Source organism: Limanda limanda, chromosome 11 (assembly GCF_963576545.1).
Source record: "Limanda limanda chromosome 11, fLimLim1.1, whole genome shotgun sequence".
Classification (NCBI taxonomy): domain Eukaryota; kingdom Metazoa; phylum Chordata; class Actinopteri; order Pleuronectiformes; family Pleuronectidae; genus Limanda; species Limanda limanda.
In genome coordinates, this window is record NC_083646.1 from 1732018 (window position 1) to 1749814 (window position 17797).

At 41.2% G+C, this 17797-nt stretch overlaps 1 protein-coding gene across 1 annotated transcript in view; it reads left to right on the forward strand.

The window, feature by feature from the left end:
* LOC133014781 (inactive phospholipase C-like protein 2) overlaps positions 1-10067 on the forward strand; it is a 33669-nt gene extending 23602 nt beyond the window's left edge. Inside the window, exons 5-6 of the mRNA XM_061082047.1 lie at positions 4971-5080; positions 7765-10067. Of these exons, the coding sequence (XP_060938030.1) occupies positions 4971-5080; positions 7765-7968 (314 nt within the window). The 3' untranslated portion in view covers positions 7969-10067. The remainder of the gene's footprint in view (positions 1-4970; positions 5081-7764) is intronic.
* Positions 10068-17797: the final 7730 nt, after the last annotated feature.

Genomic DNA, 17797 nt, shown 5'->3' on the forward strand with positions numbered 1-17797 from the left:
ATTGGTGCAAACAATGAACATAGTAACATAAAAACGCAATAAATACAACATACATAGGAGACCAATAAAAAAATAGGAAACCAGTATATATTTACTCACTGTTTACTTCTTATTTACTCACTTTTTACCAATATTTATACAAAGTAACATTTATTTTGACATAAACATTTCTGAATAAAAATAGATAAAAGATATAAAAAGTGAAGTAAAAAGTGAAATGCTAAATGCAAAACTTATATTCAGGGATAAAGTCAATCCCCTCGTTTGATTGGCTGCTCGTCAGTGAAGATCAATAATCTGCTGATTGCATTATTCTCCGGTCAGTGTCAGTCCGACCCACGTTCAGTCTTTATTCTGTGACACTTCTTGTTCTATGAAACGTGCGGCAGCGTACAAGGCTGAACTCTGGTAACGAGAAGGAGTTCTCTTTAGAGATTAATGTGCTTCATAATGCAGCACTTTGCCGTAAGGAATTCCATCAAGTAACCTCGAGAGCTGATTTATCACCGGGTCGGACCGGTGGAAGCGCCAAGTGAGAGTGGAAGAGAGCAAAGATGGACCATCATTACCGTGGCTCAGCTTTATTGGTTTCCAGATGGATGCCTTTATAAAATATTCATCGTCGATTGTCTTGGCAGATCAGAGAGCAGCAGGACTGTGTCTTTTAATCAGAGGCTTGTTGCTGTTGTTCTGTCTTTGGTCCTCCACGTTCCAGCCCGTAACAATCACCAGATGAAGGAGAAGAAAGTGACTGAACTCATTGGTTTGAATGTGTTAATTTTGAAATGTCTGCTGTGTGAGCGGTGCCATAATTCCCCTTTTTCATCTGTGCATCCTTCATGAGCATCTCTTCTATTCTATTTCCCAAGGCCACCGGCGGTTTGGCAGTTTACAGATCTACAGTACGAAATTATTTACAAGTGTGCACAGTTTGCAAATACGTTGACTCAACACATTAATATTACACATTGTGTGATTTTAGAGAGTGAATGTGCATTGTGCTGTCTCCAGTTCCACCTGTTGCTCATCTGCTCATAACTTCTTTATTTGAAATCATTCAAAGCCTGAAGGAGATTTTATCTGCTTCTTCACTTGGTCGTCTTCACACAATTACATTTAATTATCAGGAAATCTGTCGTAATATCAGTTTTTCACTGAAGGTTTAACAAAATAATTATTTATAACAGATAAAAACATAGAACAGTCAATTTCACTACTAAACAGTAATACCCAATATGTTGGAGTGTGAATCAGAACGTCCGAAAGAAACAACTGATTTAAGAGGGAATTGATTATTTTGTATTTTATCGTTGCCTACTACAACCTTCACAGACATCAACATCTGATGTAATAATATCAGAGAAGTAACTTTTTACTCCCTAATATCAATGTAGGACCCCAAAATCCATTTTGGTCAGGCTCTACTTAACATGATATTAACATTCAATGTTTTATAAGAATCGTGGTTATTTTCACGACCAGTTTATTGAGACCAAAACCCCAGGATCTGTTGTAGCCATCATTAGCAGCACAGAAAGAATTATTCCCACCACATGTAAACAAGCATATATCAAACCTTTTTATTCAAAAGCTTTGAATCTTTGTGGGACTCAAAGCTTCGTCGTGTCTGATTATCACCTCAAAGCAGCCGGACACATTTTAACAGCTAACAATTGTGAAGTAGGACACAACAGATGGACAAAGTGATGAGCTTGAACATTGATTTATTTTTCACCCTGAACTGACACATTTTCATCCTTGCGGTCTGTGAGTGTGTGAGTGTTTACACTGGTGTTTCAGTGTGTGTGTGTGTCTGTGTGTTTGTGTGTCATGTGGTTTCATGCACTTGTCTGTTGTGGGGAAACTGGGTCAGTACAAACCCAATTCCCCCGTTACAGCAGGCGGAACGTTCCAGCAGCAACAGCTATTAAAGTTGTGAATAATCCATCACATCAGCTTAGACAGGGGCTCACCCCCCACCCCCTTCCCAAAGGAAACACACACACACACATTAACACACACACACACACAGTGTCAGAGAACACAGTCAGGTGTTTGCGGCTCGAACACGGATGTCACTTCCCTCAGCCGACAGTCACTCCTCTTCCAATTAGTGCGTCCGGCTCGATGGCTGAGACGACTAATTACATGAGTACACAAGACGTTGTTGTGTGCCGAGTGCGACACACTGGTCGTTGTGTTGACGCTGTGCAGAAGGAAGCCACAGTTTTTTTTTTTTCCAAAGCAAGGAGCGAGTGTTTGTGTTACACATGTTGAAACACATCAGACGTGTGGAAACCCTGAGATCACACAGTGCAACGCCATCTTTGTTCTTTGCTCCTTCAGTATGTAGGCCACTGCATTATAGATTTCCACGGCTGCAAGTATTTCCATTTTTCTATAATCTGCTCGTCGTTTTCTTCCTTGATCGTTTGGCATTTTTCTGATGTTTTGTAAACTAATGACAATTTCATTATATTAAGGTTGTGAGACGAAGAAAAGCAGAAAATTCGATTTTTTTATCGGCAAAATGCTCTTAATCAATTTCACCATCCCCAATATTTGTTTATATACATTATTGTAGATATAATATGTTCATGTTTTAGACTTGAGTCGCACAAAACGAGCAAATCGATGACGTCACCCTCTGGCTCAGAAAAATTGTGATGAGTCTTTTCTTTAAATTTCACATTTCATCTTGTAAATGTTTGAAACTGACACGGGGCTGCAGTGATCAAACGATGTGTATTCTGTGTGATTCTCAGATCCAGTGGTGTGAGAGTGGATACGATCAAATCTGGTTGAACGAATTATCAATAATCAATCAACTGAATAATTCAGATTATGCTAATCGTATATCTGCGATGCTTTGCTGTAGCGTTACACTCACAGAAAGAGAGAGAGAGAGAGAGAGAGAGCTTTACTGTACAGCTGCCGTCTTGCAGCATCACCTCACAGACATCAGTGAAACGCCTTCCTCAGGATGAGCTTCCCCGTCTCTTGCCTGCCCGACTCCATAAAATGTTGCTAGGCAACCACCAGTGTGTGTGTGTATATGTGTGTGTAACAGAAAGAGGAAGCTGTGCACCATTTTTCAGCAAAGTCATGGTTCACGTGCGCAGCAGCAGCGGCTCTGTACTTACAGATTGTGAAATTGAAGAAACTTAATTTTTACGCGATGGTTGAAACACAGGAAATGTAAAAGCTGCCTGTGTGTTTCGTGGTCAGCGTTGTGACGTCTGGTTCCACGAGGACCAACGTGTCCGACCTGTGAGTAAATTCTCTCGGCTGTTTGAGGTTCTGTTCCTGTTCGAGATCTTTTAACAGACTCGTATCTTCAGCTGAGAGGCACTAAAACAACCCAATCCCACACCTATTATGATGATTTGCCACAAAGGGATCTCTCTCTCTCTCTCTCTCTCTCGCTCTCTCTCTTCCTCCCTCACGTGCACACCATGTTTCCATAGCAACAGTACCAACAGGGCCCCCGTACAGACTGTAGATATCAGCGCTTCCAGTGAACAAACGTGTTGTGGGTAGTTCCCGGTGCAGACGTGTGTTCTGCAGCTCTGTGCTTAGCAGGAACTCTCTCTCTCTCTCTCTCTCTCTCTCTCTCTCTCTCTCTCTCTCTCTCTCTGGTTTATTTACCTCAGCGCCTGTTGCTGCTCTGTCAGAGCTGGTGCTATAAAACACACTGAACATTAAACATGTCCTGGCTCAGACTCAGTCATGCACAGGGAGGAAGAGAGAGAGAGAGGAGGTGGGAAACCTCCTCAGGAGACAGATCTCTGTTGGAAGCTTGATGCTGATCCACAGTGAGAGGACGTCATGTCTGTCTGCCTACACAGCTTCTCTCCTCCACTTCTCTCTCTCCGTTTCCTTTACTCACTCTCTCATCCTGCCTCGGTGCTTCCTTCCATTTTTTTTTGTTTTCTCCTCCTCCTGTGTTTTATCAAGCGTCTCTGCTTTCTCTCCTTTTTTTGTAAACAGGTTCACCAGGTTTTTACTCGCCCATTAATACCTTGTTGGGATCAGCCGCTCGCTCACATTTCACCCCGGGACATAGATTTCAAATTAGTGCTGCAGGAGGGCACACGTCAACAGACAGCACAGTAAATATTAATGTAACACTGTAAATGATAATTAATTAATCTGATTGTAGGAACTATGAAATCATGGGACACCTGTTAATCACCTAAATATAATACTAAATATTAAACAAGTGATTATTCTTAACCAAAATGACGAAAATGGCATAAAAACTAGGGCTGGGCAAGTTAACTCGTTTTAATCGAGTTAACTCAAGTGATGAGTTAACTCGATTGTTTATCCGCCAATTATTTTCTTTTTTCCTGTTCTGCAGCAGTCAGCAACAGACTTTCACAAAATAAAAGCCTGACTTTCACAATAAAACAATAAATAATCAAACCTGAGTTAATGGGAGATAAAATAATTAATCGAGTTAACTCATCACTTGAGTTAACTCGATTGAAACGAGTTAACTTGCCCAGCCCTAATAAAAACCCATTGATTCGAATATGAATACCTTGAGCTCCATCTAAAGAGGCTTTAGCTGCTTTCCTGTACCTGATTGGATCAAATGTAACAAAGACATGAACATTACTCTGGACTTTAAGGTGTGGAAAAAACCCTTAAATCTAACTCTTACCTTTAATTTGTTCAGATATGTTCTTTTAAAGCCGACACCTGCACCACAGCAGTTAATGTGAGAGGAAAGTAGAGGGGGGGGGGCTCCTGCACAGCCTCAGAGTCTGTGTACGTCTGCTGCAGCAGTCGACTGGGACGTGTTGACAGTACACACCAGGGTCAGAGCTCTAATGTGTTTCACCCAGGTCCCGATTCCCGGACCTGTCTCCTCACCGCCGCTCGTCTGTTTCACAAACCGACGTGAAGTCCGGCCACGGAGACGGATGCAACACTTTATAACCTGGAGTCTGTTTCTCTTTCAGCGATGGAATTTCACGAGAACCTGCAGGACTTGGCCACGAAGGAGGGCTTGAAGGGCCGGAAGCTGCACAAGGCGGTGGAGAGCTTCACGTGGAACATCACCATCCTGAAGGTGAGGGTTTCCTCTGAGCTCCTGTGCCCACATGTGTTACTTCTCATATCGCTGCTGCACGCTGATGGTCGCAGGAGGTCAGAGGTCAGGGGCCTCAGGCCATTCTCTCTCAGGAACATTTCACCATTATTCTGGTTATGTGACAGCTCTTGTTAGAGGCTGTGCGACCGAATGGTTTCCAACTGCAGCTGGAATGAAAAGAGCTGCAAAATAGGACCTTTAAAATACAAACCAGAGGATATAGGACAGAGAGAGTTTCAGATTGTGGAGTTAGATTAAACTTCTTATTAAAGATGAAGACCTTGTTGTTCTGCCTGCGACTCCGGAGATAAACGTTGATTCACCCCGACTCTGTGTAAATGTTCACTGACTCCTTGCCGCTGCGTGGGAGGCATTCGGAGAAACGCATTAGATCCACAACGTTATGTTCCATTGTTAAAAGGATTAAGTCACATTATATAACGTTTTTTTTAAATAAACCTACATTTAAGATAGTCTATAAGTAGGGTTGCAAAGGGGCGGAAAGTTTCCGGTAAATTTCCGGAAACTTTCCGGAAACTTTCCATGGGAAGTTTGGCTCGGGAATTTGGGGAATTTTGAAAAAAAAAAAAAACTACGCAAATTAAACGCTGAGCAATAAAAACATCATTCAAAACTCTATTTTAAAGATGTATGGAACGTTGAGTTTCAACCCTCCACTGTGCATTCTTCCATCACATGCACAGATAACTCCCAGCATGCTTCACTCTACAGCAGGGCTATTGAGGCCTGCTGTAGAGTGCAGGACTAGTCAGGTAAGTTTCCATGATATTACTGGGAACATATATTATCATGCTGATTGAGGATTGTTCATCTGTTCATCTAGACTATTTCCATTCATTTATCCATCAATTGTAAAATATGTTTACAGACGATTCCAATTGTTTGGCTAACTATTTATATCTCTGGCATTGCATGAGTGTTTTTTTACAAACTTTCTTCTCATCTTATTCTACAGAACAATGCCACGTGCACTCTCTCATGTGTGGAGACATTTCACCCCATCCAATGTAGAAGGAAAGGCTGTGTACATTTGCAAATACTGTGCAAAGACCTATGTTAAGAATGACACAACGATGCAGAAGCATATAGTCAAGTGCCCAAAGTTTCCTCAGGGCTCAAATCAGCCTTTGACAAAACAAAATGTTAAACGTTAATTCCTGTTAATTCCTGTATATTCCCGTATATTTCCGTTAATTCCTGTTAATCCCGTTAATTCCCATGGAAAGTTTCCAAGTTTGAATATTCCCGGAATTTTGCAACCCTATCTATAAGTGAGCAGTTCATGAAAAGGTCTTGCCTGATATAAGCAGTTTAAGTTATAAAACAATTTGATATCAGATTCCAGGAGATGTTATGTGTCTCTGAACTTAAAGTAGTAGTTGTTGTGATTACATCTGCAGGTCGCTGGTTAATCATTGTTTCTGGAGGTAGCAACAGTTGCTAGGAAGCTCGTTGTGTCATAACGAGGAAGTGACAAGAGTGCAAAGACGCAAGGAGACATTTGATGCTTTTTCTCTCTAGTGAAGTTCTGCAAAGTTAAAAAGCCCAAATGACGCAGGAACAAGCTCCTGAGAGGAAACACTTCTCCTGAAGTTCCTCGTCAGTAGTCGAGCCGACACCTTCTCATCGTGATGTTCCTTCAAACGATGCCCGACATTTGCATAATACAGTCTTGCAGCTGGTCCGGCTCGTCCCCCCTAACATCCAGGTCCAGCGAGAGCAGAGGCCGACTGTTCCTGGAAGTGCTGGAAGACTTAAAAGAGACATGAGCTACTACTGAATAGTAGTGGTGGGGGAAAATATCGATTCTGTTCAGTATCGCGATATTTTGCGCCCGCGATTATATCGATACTGTAGCACAAAGTATTTACAATTATATATGTAACAGCCCCTGGCTGGCAAAGCATGACGAGGAGAGTTTCAGAGTTTAACAGATACCTAGTGTGTCTGCGGAAAGGATGTTCTCCACTGCAGGAGATGTAGTAACGTTCCAGAGGAACTTTAACATCTCAGCATGTTGACCAACTGCTTTTTCTGAACAAAAATGCCAATATTCCCAAATGAATTTAACATTTTGGGTCATGACCTTGCAGGTCTCAATTTGATTGAAGCTCTAGGTTCCTCTTATTTATATGATTGAGCTCAGTGTTCATGTGAGAGGTCTCCTATTCAGAAAATAATTACAAAGGTCCTGTGTCCTGAATGTTCAAGGACAAAGTTTGTGCACTTCAGTTAATGTGTAGAAGACAATGTTGTTCACAGAATTAAATGTGACATTTGAAGTGAGTTGAGCAGTCTTATTTTCCTCATTTTTTGTAATGCCTTTGAATAATATGGGGGACATGAATCGCAATATATCGCAGAATCGATCGCAATACTTGCAGTATCGCAATATATCGCAGAATCGCAATACTATTGAATCGTGGCCCAAATATCACAATACTATTGAATCGTCACATTTTTGCCAATTCCCACCCCTACTGGATACTGAGATTCTAGTCCTCATCAATCCTTCTGGTTTACTGTCACTGGTATAAAGTGATGTGGTTAATTAGGAAATCGTTAATGTAACCTGATGAACCCAGAGCTGCCCCTGCTCTGTGTGTCCACCACCTCTCTGACCCCTGGTTCTGTCCCCCCAGGGCCAGGCCGACCTGCTGAAGCACGCCAGGAGTGAAGTCCAGGAGAACCTGAAGCAGATCCACTACGCCGTGCTCACCTGTAACCTGAGTAAAGGCGGAGCAGCGGCCGGCTCCTCGGGCTCCGAGTCCCGGGGCCGCCGGAGCCTGGACGCCATCGCCGAGAAGGCCACCGGGGAGGAGGAGCTACCTGGTGAGGACAACTAGAGTCCCACTGACCCCCCCGATCAGACCTGTACGCTGTTCCCGCCTCCTGAGCTCGACGCCCACAGCTCCCTCCCTCCCTCTCTCTCTCTCTGTCTTCAACCCGACTTCATCACTCTTCACTCATGCGCTCGCACTCACTCAGACACACACTAGTGTTTTTTCCACATTCCATCAAGAACATTCCTGTATCCCAAAGCACAGCTGAGACCTCTTCCAGACTTCTGCCTTGTAATCATAAACAAAATGCCACCACCACTTCTTCAAATCAACCCGACTTCAGATCTTCAAAAGGTCTGAGGTTGAGTTTTTGGGGAAAATTAGGTTTTTAGTATTTATAACCTAAACTGTTGCAGCGTGGTACTGAAGCAGGGTTTTCCTCTGGGGCGTCTGGAGCTTTTTGAACCATTATCACGACTAAATGTAGGAAAAGCTGATTGTCAGAAGATAGCGAGGAAAGATAAAGAAGAGAAACACCAGAAGAGAAAACCAGACCTCGTGTGAACTGCACTTTCCTCCCGTAGCAATCTGACCCTGTGCGTTCCTGTTGTGTGACCACTCATCAGCTGACTCCGAGACCCTGTAGCGAGTCGATTTGCTCTCACAGAATGATTTTCTCTTGACATTTAACATTTCTCACACTCGAAGTCTATTAGAGCTCGTCGTCTGTGACAGGACGCGATTCTTGGCGGTTTCACAGATTTTCTCCGTGGTTAATTCCGTTTGCGAAATGCTGAGAAACTTCTTTGCACTGAATTAATTTCCTGTGTTGCAGCAGAACACGTTACAGCAACTTCCAGGAACTCCTGCAGGTTCAACGGGACTAATGAAACACGTCTTAGACTGATGAGCTCCAGAAGACTCGCTGTAGATCTGAGTTTCTGTGTTACTGGTTTCACGCTCAGGCAATAAACCAATTACCTAACCGGCCCACGGCTGCACATAAGATAAAAGCAAGATTAACACCACGTCTATTTCATTTTTATAACCATAACACCTTGCATTTAAAGGATGGTAAAAACGTCATGGATGTTTTAAAGGCGAGAACACGTGATCGAGCAGCAGATGAGGCAACAAACTAGGTTAGAGATCTTTTATTTCATCATGAGAAGTCTGGCAGTGGAAACTAACGTTAAAAGCTCTCAGTAAGTGCTCCACAGATCCTGAACCGACTCAAGTACGTTCTTTATAAAAATGATTTGTAATTGCCCCAGTGTTTATTACCCAGAGAAAAGAATGTCCACACTGTGAAACCCCTACTAGAGACGGACTCTTTAAAATCTGATAAACTAGCAGAAGAGAACTCTCAGCAAAGTGTTTTCGGTGGTTTTAGGTTCTGCTCCTAAGTCCTGTAATAGCAGAGGAAACCCTGTTAAATAATAATAATAATAATACATTTTATTTGGAGGCGCCTTTCAAGTCACCCAAGGTCACCTTACAATTAAATAATACAGGATAAAAGATAAAAGCATAAAAGATAGAAACAACATTAAAACAGAACTTCAACATAAAAACAAGTGAAGTGCTTAGTGTCTTTCTTTCTAAACAACATCTTCACATCTGAAGTTTCCCTAATGAGCACAAGTCGTGTAAAAGCCAAATCTTAAGCATCCAGCAAAAAGCATCAGACACAAATCACGCTGAAATCTCACATCCATTCATCTACAGTCCTCCATTCTTCTTTCTGACCCTGTCACTCGTTTCCTGTTTGAGCTGGGGGGGGCAAAGTCAACCACCAGCCACGTGACAAAGGACAAAGACGTGAAACTGCTCAGAGACTTCTACTCTGTGGACAGAGGGGGGCGGGGCTACACGAGGAGACGAGAAAAGAAAGGGAGGCGTCGGCTTGCTGAAAGAGATTTTTTTAAAAGCACAATTTTCTGGAACTATGAATGTAACAGAACGGAGGGAGCGACCGGAACCGGAAGGAAAACGGAAAGAAGTTAAACAAAAGAAAACGTGAAGAATGAGAGTTAAGAGTTGTTTACAATAATGAACTTGTCCATGTTCTCGTCTGCCAAATTAGTATCATATACTATGTGTACATATATATATGAAGTTTCCTGTTACCTTTTTTCTGCAGAGTGCATCATTTTATTATTGTATACTTGGAAATATAAGATTTATTTTATAAAAGATATATAAACATGTCTGTGGAGAAACTAAAGTTTGACGTGCGTGTGTAGATATCTGACCCTGGTGGACACAGAAGGAACTGTAGGAGAATGTATTCAAACTGCAAAAGACTCAGAAACCACAACCAGCAGCTGCAGGAGAAGGAACCACGACTGGAGCTCAGCTCATCCAATCACAGTTCAGCATTTCATTAGGATATTAGTGTTTTGGTTTTTAGGGGATGATCCTAAAGAGCTAAAAGAACAACGTAGACTTTACGCTCCGGAGGATTTTACCAAACTTTCACTGTTACTCTCAGATGTTTGCAACTCATAAAAACTGCCAGAAATTCTACGTCTGTTCTTTTTGTCACATGTTTTCTTCCAGGTACAAAACAACCGATTCCACTGTAATTTGAAAAAAAACAATTGATAAATCCCGTCTGGCAGGTTTTAAAGAACTCGTTCCCTTGTTTGTTCGTGATGGTTTTGGTTCGGTTCCTCTTCTTGAGCAGAAGGATTGAAAACATCGCTCAGGAACTGGAGCTCATGTAGAGAAACGACTGTGGTTTCATTTCAAATGTGCAGTTTGTGATATTAATCGTATAGAAGTTGTTTCCCTGTCCGACACTCGTGGGATTTGCTGTTTCATCTCGTCCACGTGCAGGTCTGAGGAAACACTGTGCCCCCCCCACCCACCCCCCCGGCAGGTCGAATGAGTCACTTTGTAAAGAATCTAAACTCAGGTCTTTGGAGGAGGTGGAGAAGGAACCGGTCCTGGTGACACTCGTACTCGTCTTTAATGAATTGTGCCTCATCACTGCTCCATGAAACCTGTTGTATCGTGTGTTAACATGTCCCCCCCCCCCCATTCCCCACCCCACAATGTGGCTTCCATAGGGCTCCAGTGTGATTTTCATTTCTCAGCTCATTACTGTGTCTATATTAAAACAATTCAAACTAGAAAACACTTTGTTTTCTAATTATTGAGCGAAGGATAACAAGCAAGAAACAAGGTTAAGATCCTATGAAAACTTGATCCAGATCAATGCAACTAGTGATTTAATTAACAGCCCTGGACATTAGATTCCAGATTGAGAGATTAAGATCATATTTAATGCCCTGAAATAATTTGAACCATGAGGTTTGGACCAACAGCTCAACGACTATCACGTGCTATTCATTCAATAAAGAGGAGAGTGGTGTCGAGTATAAACCACAAATACACCAAGTTTCTTTCTCCTCTTTCACCTTTTTAAAGACACTAATTCATGCAAGTCATAATTTAAAAAGAGGCTGTTTCAACTGGGAAAAAAATACTGAAAATTACTAATTTGATAATTTTACAACCGAATTTAAAAACCTTTAAGTCTGAGCCTGACAATGTGATGTGGCATTAAACTGCCTTAACGTTGTCGAAGGGATTTTTTGGGGGCGAGTGCTTGGACGTTAATTTAATCACAAACAATTTGAAATCTAAATTAGATTCATTGTTTCCTAACGTACAGGAATTCATATTCTCTCGTCAGCGAGCAGTTGGACTTCTTAATTCTGTCTCCCTCTCTTTTATCTGATTTCCTCTCAGTTCCCTTCCTTCTTAAACCCTCTTGTCAGGTCACATGATGCAGCTTCGCCTCTGAAGTCCAGTGCTTTGCCCGTCAACGTGTTTAGAAACTGTCGTGGAGAGGAGGAGTCTCAGCCTCATCTCTTTATCTGTCGAGTCTGGAAAAGTAAACAATGTTGGATGGATTGTGCGGCTGCGGTGTTGTGTTAATAAACCAGATAAATAAATAATGTTGTGGGTTTTTTTCTCCACTGTATGTCCTCGGATGACGGATCAGATGTTGTCCAGCAGCTTTCTCTGCAGCTTCTTCCTGCAGCAAACAGTTGCATCTGGGAAATCCATCATCATCATCATCATCATCCTCATCCTCTTGAAGGATGCACCATGTTGGACTGACCTTCCCACTTAGGTCATCGCTGTGGTAACTCCCAGTTTCCCTCCTGGTCGGGCGCCATGTCAGGTGGTTCACATCCCTCACTGAAGCACTCGGTTTCCTTTCCACCGACTCGAAGCAGAAGAAAATCACTCGAGTGTAAAATGTCACTTGAGGGTCAAAGGGATATTATACGTATTTCTCTTCTCTCTTCCCCCCCCCCGGGCTCCGTCTCTTGCTTGGTTGAATATTGGTTTCTCAACCAGTAATTGTCCAAGTGGCTTAAACTCACAGGATGAGAGTCACTGGGTTTAATCACAGATGTTCTTGATAACTGGTCAGCACAACATTTCAGGAGACATATACTTTTATCAGTGTTTATTTATTTGTGTTCATGTAAAAGTTCTGCCATGGTAAATCGGTAAATCAACAGGAAACACAGCTCTTAGATCAACAAAACAAAACAAGATCTCTCTCTTTCCTGTTCTTAAGCTACAAAATAAGACAAATAAAATCACCCAAATCATCAACAAAAGTCCAAAAACTCCTGATCCTCTTTCTATCATTTCAAATTCTGAATTCTTCTTCAAAGTAAAACACTAACAATCAAGTCGAAAAAAAGTCGTAAAAACATGTAATAATAATTTGGCCACCAAGTTTGGCCTTTTAAGGCTTTTTTTTTTCATCCTCAGAACCCCCCCCCCCCCATCCTTATCCGAATGGAAAGCCCTGATACTCACTCTTGTGTTTTTCTTATTCAAAGCGACTCTGAATGAAAACATTGCAGCCAGATGAACCACAATGAAACGATTACCAGAGGTTAGCATCACGTTTAATTAGAGAAGTTCCAACATCAGCATCGGAAATCACAGATTTTAGTTTGTACATCAACGAGGATGCAAAATCTTTGAAGTGATCTGAAAACACGTCTTTAGAGTAACTGTAAAGTATCGGTAAGGCACAAATAATATCTGAAAACTATGTTTAATGTAAAAAAAAAACAACTAAATATTATTGCTGCACAGCCACATGAGAACGTGATCGTGTGTTTCACAGAGACAGTTGCTCCGGACTCTTCCAAAGCTGGAGAAGCACGTGCATTAGTATCGATCGGCCCCCGGAGCAGAGAGCACCGGGGGAAATGAAGCTAGTTTCAGATGGATCTGCCTTCCAGCACGCACACACACACGCACACACACACACAGACACACACACACACACAGACACACACACACACACACACACACACATAGACACACACACACACACACCATGCAGGCCCTGTATCACAGACATGCCAGCTGTGTAGTCACTAAACAAATGAGCGATCATCATTCAACTGTAATCCAGATCTGGAAACTGTGTTTGCCTGGATCTAATATTATAATATATATGTAAATTAAGTAAATAAAATGGCCGCGACTGACCCACTTTATTTCTTTAGAAGAAATCAGCAACCACTTATTTTTTAAATCAGCTGTCAGCCAGTGTAGATTTCTGTCTTTATTTAATGGGAGTTAACCTTTATGATCTCTCTTATCTCAGGTTAAAAGCCGACCTGTTATATCACTGAGTGATAAGCTTTGCAAACACACACACACACACACACACACACACACACACACACACACACACACACACACACACACACACACTCAACTGTTCCTGCTGCTCTCGACACTCAGTTCCCTAAACGTGCGTGAGGAACATGTAAACTCTAATGTTCTCTTAAAGGAGCTTCTCTGATGTTTCACAGCACCGGGATGAAGTCAAATGGATTTTATGATTCATAGGAGGGTTTAATGATAATGATATTTGCAAAGTACAACTTATGACCCTTTGAAATTAAAATAAAAACACAAATAATATAAGATCCATCTAAATAGAAACTGACCTTAATGCAAGACATTTTTTAATAAATATAGTAATAAACTAAATCATCTTTAATCAATTAGACAGAGAACAAGTAGCGAAATATTTCCAAGTATTTGATGGTTTACAACCAAATTGTGTATTTTAAACTTTCTTAAATTCTAGTTCTGTAAATCTAAAATCCATATTCATCCATGAATTAGCAACGTGCTCACGAAACTTTATCTTCTGTCGTTCAACTCTTCATCTCTCATCTCCTTCTCCATACATTTCATTCAGTTGCGTAAAATATCCTTACATCTGTTTCCTACCATATTTATTTCTTTATTCAAAATCTGCATTTGAAGCATCATCGATCTAAAACACTGACGCTGATGTGTCACAGCACCGGGATGAAGTCAAATGGATTTTATGATTCATAGGAGGGTTTAATGATAATGATATTTGCAAAGTACAACTTATGACCCTTTGAAATTAAAATAAAAACACAAATAATATAAGATCCATCTAAATAGAAACTGACTTTATGCAAGACATTTTTTAATAAATATAGTAATAAACGAAATCATCTTTAATCAAATTAGACAGAGAACAAGTAGCGAAATATTTCCAAGTATTTGATGGTTTACAACCAAATTGTGTATTTAAAACTTTCTTAAATTCTAGTTCTGTAAATCTAAAATCCATATTCATCAATGAATTAGCAACGTGCTAACGATGCTGGTGTTGGTGAAGCCGACTGAAACTTTATCTTCTATCGTTCAACTCTTCATCTCTCATCTCCTTCTCCATACATTTCATTCAGTTACGTAAAACATCCTTACATCTGTTTCCTACCATATTTATTTCTTTATTCAAAATCTGCATTTGAAGCATCATCGATCTAAAACACTGACGCTGATGTGTAACAGCACCGGGATGAAGTCAAATGGATTTTATGATTCATAGAAGGGTTTAAATTGAGGGTTTCTGTTTGAATCATTACACATTGTTCTGTCATGTTCAGCTGGTTCCGTCTCTGAAGTCGCTCGCTTTTTAAAAACAAACTATATCTTTGAAATGTGACAATGTTATAACATTAATTATAATAATTATAACATTATGTATTTGTTATGTGTCTCACATGCACACACAGACAATATGAGGTGAGATAAATGAGATGTGATAAATACAGGACAGGACAGAAACTGCTGTGGAACTAGTTAAAATGCAAAATACAATGTTAGCACTTTTGTACAAATAATTACAGTTGCACTTGTTTTTTCAAATGTGTTCTTTCTGTAAAGGAGTGGTTTAAAATGAAGAATATTCTTGCAAAATATGAGTTAAATGTTAAAAATGACTGGTTAATAGTGCAATAAGGAAGTGCAATGTCAGCACAATTTTTTTTCTGCAATTGCACTTGTTTTAATAAATAAATACAGATTTTAAAAGCATACATGATCTGTGTAAATATATTATTACTCTGTGATCAGAAGGACTCGAAAGGACTCGAAACTCAAACTGCAGGACTTGGACTTGGACTTGACTTGAGACTTACTTGGGACTTGCAAAAAAATGACTTGGTCCGACCTCTGGTTATAATTGTGGTTTAAACTCTCAGGGAAAGCAAACAATCCTTATCTACAGGTTTGAGCTCTTACATCCACGAGTCGGGCAACAAGCGAGTCAGAGTCGAGGGTTTGAACAGTGAACTCGTCTGGAGTGAATCACAGACGCAGCAGCCGAGGCCTCAGCGCTGATTTAAGGACTCGCACTTTCCCAGAAGTGAGCAGCGGCGGTGCCATGAAGACGAATGGGATCGGACGGATGGTTGTTTCTGGTGCCGAGCGTCATGTCCAGACCTAAATCATCACGTGTGCGTTTACAGCCGAGCGAGGGCACTCCGATGAGCTGTGGGAGAGATGTTTGGACAGGGAGTAAAACAAAGGGGACGCTCTGAGTGAAGATGCTTTCTGTTTGGAAGCAGACGTCTGTTTCCTGTGGACGCTCCAGCGATGGCAGGACAGTTTGTGTTACTGCCCGTTTCTCCTGCAGCCAAATGTCGGCTGACAAGTCGTGACAGCCTCCAGACACCTTCCACAGACCAGGGCCCGAGTGGAACAGAAGGTCAGTGAATGCATCGCACTCAACATCTTCTCCTGTTCCTGGTGAATTCCCTCAGGTTATCGATCCGTCCTGCGATCCTTCCACAGAATGCAACTGTTCTCATCTCAGATACACGGCCTCTTACTGGGCTTCATCAGTCAGGAGTAGGGCTGCAAAGGGGCGGAAAGTTTCTGGTAAATTTCCGGAAACTTTCCGGAAGCTTTACATGGGAAGTTTAGCTCGGGAGTTTTGGGAATTTGGAAAAAATAAAACTACGCAAATTAAACGCTGAGCAATAAAAACATCATTCAAAACTCTATTTTAAAGATGTATGGAACGTTGAGTTTCAACCCTCCACTGTGCATTCTTCCATCACATGCACAGATAACTCCCAGCATCCTTCACTCTACAGCAGGACTACTACTGCATTGCATTAGTGTGTTTGTACAAACTTTTTACTCATCTTATTCTACAGAACAATGCCACGTGCACTCTCTCATGTGTGGAGACATTTCACCTCATCCAATGTAGAAGGAAAGGCTGTGTACATTTGCAAATACTGTGCAAAGACCTATGTTAAGAATGACACAACGATGCAGAAGCATATAGTCAAGTGCCCAAAGTTTCCTCAGGGCTCAAATCAGCCTATGACACAACAAAATGTTTATATTTATGTCTGTATATGACAAGGTAAATACAGTTAGTATAAATTACCCACAACATTTCCAGGTTATTCCCGTTAATTCCCGTTTATTCCCGTTAATTCCCGTATATTCCCGTTAATTCCCGTGGAAAGTTTCCAACTTTGAATATTCCCAGGATTTGTGCAACCCTAGCCAGGAGTGAAGTGACATGTCCGTGACCTGTGAGACACAACAATAGAAACCAGAGGAACAGGACTCTACCCCTAGTGAAAGGTTCAGGCAGGTATGGATGGAATCTTATATTTATTTGGATTACACCAAAAAACTGGAAAGTTATCCTCTTCCAGGGTTCTGAATCTTTTACAGACTCATGCATGCATCAATCTGTCGTCTTCCACTTATCCAGGCTCCAGTTGCAGATTTTCCTGTAGCTATGCTCTCCAGCTTTTCCCAAGCTAGATTGGATGTTCATCCTTCTGGGTCACACCTTCTTTTTTTTTTTTTGAACTTCTTTTTATTTCCTTTTGTCAAATACAGTCATACAGTACATCGTTTTTAACATGAAATTAGGTATCACAGGTTCAAGTCTTGGGTTACTGGGGTTAACTGTCCATGTATGTCTCGGGTCCAAGCCATCATGATCCAAATATATCAAAATCAAGTTACCGATTAACAATATCCACGGACACAATACATTTCACATAACAATTCATCAAGACATTATTCTGAAATAGTATGACCTGCATATGTCCATTGCTTAAAAGGGGAAACAAAGGGTTGGGTCACACCTTCAGCTTGGACCTGCAAACCTCCAGCAGAAGACCCCATGGAGGCCTCCTGGCTAAACACTCGTATTTATACCGGCTGCTATGACAACTTAATTTCCCTTCGGGGATGAATAAAGTAATCTATCTATCTATCTATCTATCTATCTATCTATCTATCTATCTATCTATCTATCTATCTATCTATCTATCTATCTATCTATCTATCTATCTATCTATCTATCTATCTATCTATCTATCTATCTATCTATCTATCTATCTATCTATCTATCCATCCATCCATCCATCCATCCATCCATCCATCCATCCATCCATCCATCCATCCATCCATCCATCCATCCATCCATCCATCCATCCATCCATCCATCCATCCATCCATCCATCCATCCATC